The sequence below is a fragment of the Limulus polyphemus genome, unplaced genomic scaffold, assembly GCF_000517525.1.
Source record: "Limulus polyphemus unplaced genomic scaffold, Limulus_polyphemus-2.1.2 Scaffold4831, whole genome shotgun sequence".
Taxonomy (NCBI): domain Eukaryota; kingdom Metazoa; phylum Arthropoda; class Merostomata; order Xiphosura; family Limulidae; genus Limulus; species Limulus polyphemus.
The window spans coordinates 56,198-66,100 of NW_013670441.1; the positions used below are offsets into that span (position 1 = coordinate 56,198).

Genomic DNA, 9,903 nt, shown 5'->3' on the forward strand with positions numbered 1-9,903 from the left:
GATGATGTTGCAACGTCAAAACATGTAGAATCATCAACTTTTTGAAGGCCATACATCGGCCTAAATAAAATGTTTTTAATTGTGTACCAGTTTTAACATTGAATATTATTTATGATTTTAACTTTATATACAAGTGCCAAAATACAATAAAACATAGACTTATCAAAGCTATAATTTTCCTACACAACAAATGTATTTCTGACAGATCCTTCCACTCACATACATAGCTATTCTCGTTCAGTGCTGCCCTCTACTTGCAAAAATTTTTTCGCATGTCATAAGCCTTTCACTCCTACGCACACATCAATTCACATGGTTTAACTGATTCTCGCATGCAAATTATCATGCAACAAACCTTCACCAATAATAATGTAACACACCCACATGACTCTCTCTATGCTATTCTACGTAACTATCACTTCTAGTTGAGACAGAAAAGTAAGCACTAGTTGACAGTGGGGAGGAAGGGTGGGAAGTGTGAGTGGAAATACATTTTCAGTGAAGGAAAATTATAATTCCAACAAGTTACTTTACTTCCACTCACATACATAGAGCTAGAATCCCATATTGAATAGGTGGAGGGACTGGTGAAAGGGAGAAAGTATAAGCATCCTTTCAAAGTGTCTGAAGTACACTGTCTAGTAAGAGGATTAGATGTGGGAGACTGCACCAGGTATACTCTTCACCCAGATGTGGAAAAAGTGTGAGAGATCCAGGCAGAAAATTATGAGGAGCCCTTCCTGATGGGAGAGAAAATGGTTGCACAGTGATCCTAGCCACAAAATGTTATTATTTCAATCTCTCTGATGAACATAATGCGGATAAAATAAGGCTAGGGCACGACGGATCATGCACAGCAAGTCAACTGAACCCAAAACTCAACCACTGATAAAACGAAAATCATACTGTCGTTAATCAACTACAATCCAAAATTCAACTGCCGGGAACCAACATCCATGCAAGGGTAGGAAAGAGGATCATACCGTCCTCACCTCAAGTTCAGCCGACCAGAGGGAGAAATCCCACCACTGATCTGTGAACAGAATGAAATACATATATATAGCCCACTCAAATCAAACAAACTGAAACCACCTCAAACACAGTAACATCATCAGCATAAAGATATCAATAGGTAACGCAAGAGGAAGAAGCAGAGCAACCAATAAATGCCCCCACCGTGACCCACAACATTGGGGTAGTGCACTCAAGGCAAATTGTGAGGACTTATGTTGATTGGTTCAGCTCTAAATCCAAACTCAACCACTGGGAACCGACATCCAAGTGGGGGTAGGATGAGGGATCCCAATTGAAAGGGTGAACTGCATCATGCCAGCACACTACATGTGTGAGTACATCATGTCAATTTGTTCAGCTCTAAATCAAAAACTCAAAATACCAGGAACCAACATCCATATGGAGGTAAGATGAGGGATCCCAATCAGCACAACAGAAGTGTGGACAATATGTTTATTGGTTCGGTACTAAATCCAAAAATCCTTGGAATATGAAAACCATCAAGGGTTAGCATAAGAGGAAGAACCATATGAGTTTGCAAGTTTGACCACCATGACCCACAACACAAATGGAGGGCACATGAGTATAATTGAGTGAAGAACAGAGACGCCTATAATACATGTGTAAGGACTTAAGTTGATTGGTTCAGCTCTGAATCGAAAACCTAGTCACTGGGAACTGACATCTATGAGGTGGTAGGATGAGGGATCTCAAACAAAGGGGTGAACTGCAATTATGATGGCTCACTCCAAAGCTTCAACATCCCTTTGGATAAACCCGTACAAAAATGGAGCATCAGACTGAAAAACATCATCATCTACACCAGCAGAACTGAATGATATTAACATTATTTGTATCAAATATCAATATCACATTCAGGAGGATGCCTCCATGGACAACCACCACAGCAGTTTGGAACTGGAAAGATGTAAGGACTCTCTTACTCCACTGGAAGAAATGGGGGTGGGGGTGGAGAGTCCGGAAGAACATTCACACAGTGCAATGAGCAACCACGAAACCCTATTTTGAAAAGCAGACCAAACCTAATTTATTCAACTTAAGGAATGGCAGGGATTGGCAGTCTGGAACAGGCATAATTATGAAGCAAGTATATCACAAGAAGTAACCTATGAGCAATCTTGTGGAACATCCCATCTCTACTTTTTGTGGTTGTAAAGAACGGTGTGCCTTTTGTGGCCATGGAAATTATGAAAATGAAGTCAACATGGCCTTACAGTGCGGGTTTCAGTACAGTTCTAAGTATACCTGGACAGGTACCACTCACCACAGAGTGAGATCCTGGTCAAAACATGGGACAGGCCCCTGAAAAATAATATATATAACAAAAGAAAGAAAACTTACCCAGTTACAGTCTCACCAAAGAGTGAAGGATGGTGACAGGTGGAAGATAGTAACCCAATGAGGAAGAAACAGCTACCCAAAGCAGATAATGGGAGATGAATGTCTGAGATTTAGTCCCAGTGGTCGACAGACAAAGTACCTCCAACAGACGATGGGGTTGAAATGCAGGTAAAAGGTACTTAAGGAATAAGATGCCACTTGAATTATAAACCAAATCCAATGGGTAAGGGAGGAAGGAAAAAAATTATGAACAGAGGAGTGGTGCAAGGGAATAAAACTGCAAGAAATGGAGTCAGCAGAAAAAAAGCCTTGAAAACAATGAAGCAATTAGAGCATGTATAGAACAGAGAAAGCCATCCAGAAATGACTGAGAATAAAGGTGGAAGATGGCAAGAAACAAACTGATAAAAAGAATATTCCACATAAGCCCCAAAGTAGAGGTTAGTAAAATCGATCCAGAAAAAAAAACATATCAAGTCGAAACAGTCAAGAAAACCAGATCTGCGCCAGCTAGGAAGGATCAATCAGAAAGACCTTATCTGGAGAGACATGGATGATTAAAATCATCTTGGAAAGACTGACAGAATGAGAAAACTAAAGTTATGAACTGGATGTATCAACAGCACGTGGATGATAAAACAAGACCGAAAACAAAAAAGGTAGCTTGGAATCAAGAAGAGTCAAATGCTTCCCGTGGATGAGTACCCCACAGGAGGGAGAACCACCAAAAATTTGAGAATTGAGAGACTAGAAAGGTGATCTGTAACAAGTGTGAAGTACCAGAAACAGGACATGCATGTCAAATGTGTGGGTTCAGAAAGGAAGATTACTGTTTACCACAGAGGGAACAAGAACGAATGCCCCTTGGAGAATGAAATAAGCCACCACCATCGAATATTCAGAATGAAACATGATTAGTCCAATTCAGTCAAGAGGAGGAAAGTGAGCTAAAACATGTTGGACTGCAAAAGTGATAGGGCATTAACATGGTAGGACCTATAATCCATAGACCATTGTCCTGAAGCCTCCTGTTGATCGACCCACACACCCCAACTTGGGAGAAGAGAATTAGGGAAGAGAAACAAATCCGGATGAAGGGAAGGAAACAGTCAACCCGATAATGTGAAGGAGATGTTAAAACAACTCATATAGTCAAATAGGGATGGAGGAAAGTTAAGAGGATAATCCAAAGAAACCCTACCATGGGTCATGCAGCATCTTTTGAAAAGATGGCAAATGTGTCAGACCCAAAGGGAGAAGTGCTTCCATATAAGCCATATCCCCCTAGAACCTAGCTAACAGTAAGAGAGTTAACCGTAATGATGTGGATAACATAAAGCTCCAACAAATGCATTCAAGGAGGAGAATAAATGGTCCCAACATAGGTGGGCGTATAAAAAAACTCCTCAAATAGATGATTGTTAGGTAGGTAACACATAAAACTCATCGAACTGGAAAATCCAATCACCCCAGCTGCTTGTGTAAGAAGCAGGTGAGTATGTTATGACTACACCATTCTAAAGAAGCTACCCAAAGCCAAACGTCCAAGTAGCGTTGTTAGTAAAAAAACCCAAAATGCAGAAGTCGGCTATATCGCAGATCACCTGAACAAAGACTTACAGAACCAAACAAGTCCGAAGGGCAATGCACAAAGCCGGTACTAAATTACATGTGGAAAAAAACCTAAGATAGCATCCCGAGAAATGAAAATAAGAACGTGTACCATTCTCAGCCCTGCAGAAATGTCCAACCCAATTGTGATGGAAGACTATATATTAAAACAGGGAAAAACCAAGAAGTGATTGAGGTGGAAGTGATCAGCATTGGGCAGACACAAAGAATGGAGAAACCTGTAGGTATCACAGGAAGGTGACAGATATGGAATGTGAATAAAGGTGGCAATGTCACAGAATGAAACAAATAAAATATAGCATCTCAGAAACCCCATGTGTGCTAAATGCACACAGGAGTAATTCCAAAAAATGGACTAGTGGAGAAAAAGAGCCAACAGTAAGTCCCTATTAGAAGTGGATGGGAAACAAACAGTACAAGACAGTGTCCCACCAGTAGAACCCAAAAGCAAAGAAGCCATGTGTGGAGGTATATCATGAAAATCCCCTAGATATAGTTTGTTTGTAGTTAAGCACAAAGCTACACAATGGTCTATCTGTGCTCTGCCTATCACAGGTATCGAAACCTAGTTACTAGAGCTGTAAGTCCATAGACATACTGCTGTGCCACTAGGGGGCCCCTTAGACATAGGTGGAATGCCTAAGAAAGGAGGTGGAAGGCATACAATTCCTGTAGGAGCATCATTAAATCTGCCTGATGGTAAGCTAAGGCAAAATGAACCAAAACCTGTGTAGGCAAAGCATGCAAGTATCCTCTTCCAAAAGAGACAAAATTCTCACCATGAAAAGTAATGTCTGGAGAAAGAGGGGAAAACTTATTGTGAAACATATGTAAAAAAGGCTGAGGTATGCCTAGCAGATTTCGCAGTAGAGGCCTGGGAAAGCAAGCCATAATAAGGTGTAGAAAAACTGACAAAATCTAGGTAATCTTAAATGGGTTTAGCAGTTGTAGGAGGAAGTAATATCAGGAGAGGGTATGCAAGCCCCCAGGGGTCTTCACAAACTAAAATAATTGTAAGAAGTATAAATTATAAAGAATTACAAAAATTAAATAATCGATGTAAGGGAAACTTAAGTAAGTGTGTATTGAAATACACATATGTATTAGATGCTATGTGTTGAAGAAAACAAAATGCTTAATCTAATTATCAACTTACTCGTAAGATGAACTACAGGAAAACCAAAAATAATGGACAATTGTTAAGCCTAATCGAACAGTGCAAGATAAAATACACCACTAAGCTCTAATGTAAAAAAATCCTAATCAAACAATTAGTATGTACAATATCAGCAGAAGAAATATGTGCGCACCCCGGCTTCTAGGGCCACACAAGCAAAGGTAAGATGAAGAAGTATAAAAAATAAATAATAACGAAAATGAAAGACATTATATTATAAAATTAAGTGTGTTTTGACAAGAACACATGTATGAGATGTGATATTCTGAAGACAATATAATTAACCTAACTTACGATATACCAGAAAGATGAATTACGGATAATCCTAAAATAACAAAAACCAATGTTAAGCCTAATCTAATGTTATAGGAAAAGGGTACAAATAAGCTCTAATTTCAACCTGAACTTGACTATTAGTATTGACCAATCCAACTAAACTTATGTTATTGAACCCAAATAACTACAGATAATAATATTAACAGTAAAAATATTCAAAAATCATAACAGTATAACATCTTGTCTTTCCAGAGTAGGTGGACTGTATTTCAAAATGTGTGGGCCCCCAAACTCAATCAATATGCCAACGAAGTAAAACCAGTGTAATTCCTATCGAGGACCATCATCTGAAGCCTGTGTAATTGTGCTGATAGAAGATATAACCCCTGAAGTGATAACTTAGAATTCGGAATTCATAATTCAAAATGAATAACCAAACACAACTGTGGTGACTTAAAAAAATAGGAAACGTGTAGAAATCTAAAATAATTCCACTTCCGAATAAGTTATAAATATCAGTAGTGTATAATAAATAGTAAACTTGCTGAGAGAAATTGATATGATGATACGAGAAAAAAAAAAATACTTGAAGAGAGTACATACTAAACATCCAAACACGAGCACTTCCAAATGAGAAGTGATAGGTAGAATAACACAACAGTCACGAGTCATGTTCATGTATGGCACTACTATCGGTGAAGATTTGTCGCATGATAATTTGCATGCAAGAATCAGTTAAACCATGTGAATTGAGGAGTGTGTGGGAGTAAAAGGCTTGTGGCATGTGAAAATAATTTTGCAAACAGATGGCAGCACTGAATGAAAATAGCTATGTAGGTGAGTGGAAGTAATGTACCTTATCAGAAGAATGTGTTTTGCTTTTTTTCCCTCATCAATTAATTTCTCTGACTGCTTTATAATTGAAACTGTAAATAACCAACCCTTGTGAGCCATATCCTCCCACAGAATGGACTGTTTCCACCCGTTCCAGGTATTCTAGAGGGAACTCATTAGCATGTACTGGATCTGTGAACAATCATAAATCTTTTATTTGGCAAGCATTAACTATCTTGCTATTCCAAAGAATATTTTACATGAAGCCATTATATTTCATAAATGAAATTTCTTTACTTGCACAAAGTATTTTTAACCTGATCATCACTTTATAAGACACAACAGCTGCAAGTCCAGGTCAGAGAGTACAAGGTTTAGGCACATCCATTTCTAATTTTGAGCTGCTAACCAGATGGAGGGAAAACAACCAGCAGTACCATCTACCTTTATGGTACTCCTATCTGAAGATTGCAATTGACTATCACTTATAATCTACCGTTGCTCAGCAAGATGATTTGCATTAAAATTGAATAAAAATATGAAGTTTAAATAAATGCACAAGCTTTCTGATAAAATGACAACAGATAGATATCAAATACAAAGAATTTCCAACACAACAATTCAACACTTTATATTTACATATTAAATTTCAAACCCAGCTTGACAGATCTTTGCACAATACCACAGAAATTAACATTTAAAAAAAAAAATATATAACAACATTTTAAGACAACAAGGGACCCATTGATCCATCTTGGCTTTTCCATCCTATAAACTAAACTAAAAGTATAAATAAATAAATTATAATAAAATAAATCTTAAAGCCAGCCCTTATCATTCATATACTTAAGCTTTCTCTTTAAACTCACTTAAATTTACTGCCTCCAAGTTCAGTAAAGCTAAAACATATTTTAAAATAGTCTTTGATAAACGTTTAAAAACAAACATTCCACTGAATTAATTGACAATCAAATCAATAAAAATCCCCCAAATCACAAATACTTAAAAAAAACTAACACACCCTTCAGAACACAAACCTTGCATGTCTACATAATTCACTTCCATACTAAGAACAGATAATTTAAAAATTGAAAAAACCTGGTTTTGTCCCAGGAAAAAAAAATTAAGATTTTAATTGAAATGTCAACCTGTTGTTTTTACTGTTATTACCCAAACATCATGTCAACCTGTTGTTTTTTACTGTTATTACCCATACATTGTTAGTATTAGCAACTATTTCACAAACTCTTGCTTACCAAGGTTTAGTACAGTATATTGTGAAATAATTATTTATAGTTTCTTTATATTTACCTCCCTGATAGACAGAATACAGAATTATTGAAAAAGATAAGCCACAAAAACATTTTTTATAAGGAACATAATATGAAGTGTTTAAAAACCCAGCTATCTTTAAGAAAGTACATCTTGATGTTTAATTAAATTACTTATAGGAATTGAACTGTGAGTACAAATAACAATACAAAAGAATTAATTTGACACTTTGTAATACTTGCCCTGAATTGTTCTGATAAACAATGGAAATTCTCAGGAAATAAATGTAAAATATGAAGGACCTTTCATAAATGGGTGTTACTATAGTTACAGCAAACTTCTGTAGAAATGGAATCCGGTACAGTACAAATGGTTTAATCGGTTGTGACAAGAAAACAAAAGGTCAAAATAACAGTTGTTCATTTCTACATGTTACACAACTTGCAGTTATCCATTAGCTTTACACTTTCTTGAATTGTTATTTTTTAAATACAAAATTGGTACTTATCCAAAGGACAAACATTATTTAGAAGTTTTTTAAGAAATCACTTTCCTTCTCAAATGAATAAAGCACAGCAATTTAAATAGCAAATATTAAATTAACAAGTTACTTCTTTGTCAACAGAACAACATGAAGAAATTAAGTTGTATAATAACAATAATTCTACCTGACAAATAGAAGGTGTCTTGCATGTCTCTAGCTGGATGCTTTTGAGGCACAAAAAGTGTGTCAAAATTCCAAAAAGAGCTTTCAACATAGTTGTTGGTTGCCATTTCTGTGAAACTAGAAAAGTTGTTAAAGTAGTTTGATAAACTAATTACAAAACAAAACAGTTATGTAACATATGATTAAAACACAGAAAAATATTTACAAAACAAAACAGTGGATTTGTAGTCAACATTTAATTTTTATGATATCCTAATAATACAATGTACTTTACAGATGAAGACTGAAACTTCTATAATTGACAAGATGAGAGTACAGAAAAACAAAAAAAAAAGTCTGAGCTCATATACATTTATCTCCAATTTCTTAGTTATGAATACTACAAAGTAAGCTTTACTCACCCCATTTCTAAAAAAATTTGCCTCACTTCTGTTTTAACCTTCATTAGAGGATGAAGATGGCCACATTCAAGAGGAACTCCCAAGGCATCAAAATTATATGGCTTAAATTTCTTTTCCTTCCATGAGCCTCTGTTAAACAAAAAAGAAAAATAAATTCTGTTCAGTGTTTAAAGAGAGTAGTCAAAGATGCAGTAACAGAAGTGGTCAAGGGGTATGATAGAAATTCAGTAAGTATTGATTTTATAAAACTGTTTTTGATAAGAAACATATTTAACAATCATCTGTTTTATTGAAGTACATCTTTTCTGTAAAATGTTGCTAATCTTTTCACTGCCAGCTTTGAGTATTTTTAATAGAATAGAAAACACCAAAGAATACATGTAAAACTAAATACACCATTAACGAAAATGAGTTATTTTGTCACCAATGGTGAGCATGCTTTGAGAAAACTGACGAGCTAATGAATCCATAAAATCATAGTTTTTATCAATAACAACAAAGATATCTATTACATGGAAAAATCAAAATAGAATTGTGAAAATATTGTAATTCAGTTTAATGAATTTTCACTGCTAATCACATTTCAGTAGATTGCTCTACTAAGGCTACTCAATCTAAAATCTATGGTAAAACAAAGTCGCTTAAAAAATGTTTCCAAGGTAATTTGTATTTTAAAAATGTTGGAGTGACACAAGAATGCTTCATAAGAAAACTTTGAAAAATGAATTTCCAACTTAGTAGAGGGACGTGAAAGAGTAAAAAAAAATTTTAAAAAATCAGTTTTTTATTCATAGGTATAAAAACAAGTCATATACCAAATTGCTCCAAATTTAATATGATGTTAATCAGATAACAGAAAGAATAAAAATGAAAAACCTTTGTCTTGGTGACCTGATGCACAAGTTGAAAGTTAATATTTTTTAACACTGAAAAATGTATTTCCAAGAGATACCTCTTCTTACAAACAAACTTTTCCCAATTTTGTATATCAATATGTTTGGTATCCAACTGTAGATTATAATTCAAATTTTAGTATTATACATTAGTTAATTTCTTAATTTAAAATAATTATTAAAAACACCTAAATATTGATTTTTATGTGTCGCGTGGTATGTTGAATGTAGCACTGGTTCAAATTAGATGTTTGTGATGTCCAAGTACAAAATCTGTAGTTTCTTACGAATTAGTTACTCCAATTACAAAAATTGACAAGCTGGAATATAAAATAAGAACTTTCTATCTTTTCTATTTTCATAGATATATATATA

General features: G+C 35.2%; 1 protein-coding gene across 1 annotated transcript in view; it reads right to left on the reverse strand.

Moving 5' to 3' along the window:
* The window catches only part of LOC106471746 (phenylalanine--tRNA ligase alpha subunit-like), a 31,218-nt gene that overhangs the window by 10,535 nt on the left and 10,780 nt on the right, over positions 1–9,903 (reverse strand). Inside the window, exons 6-8 of the mRNA XM_022400355.1 lie at positions 8,636–8,764; positions 8,236–8,351; positions 6,403–6,487 (exon numbers count right to left, since the gene is read on the reverse strand). Coding sequence (XP_022256063.1) covers positions 6,403–6,487; positions 8,236–8,351; positions 8,636–8,764 — 330 coding nt within the window. The remainder of the gene's footprint in view (positions 1–6,402; positions 6,488–8,235; positions 8,352–8,635; positions 8,765–9,903) is intronic.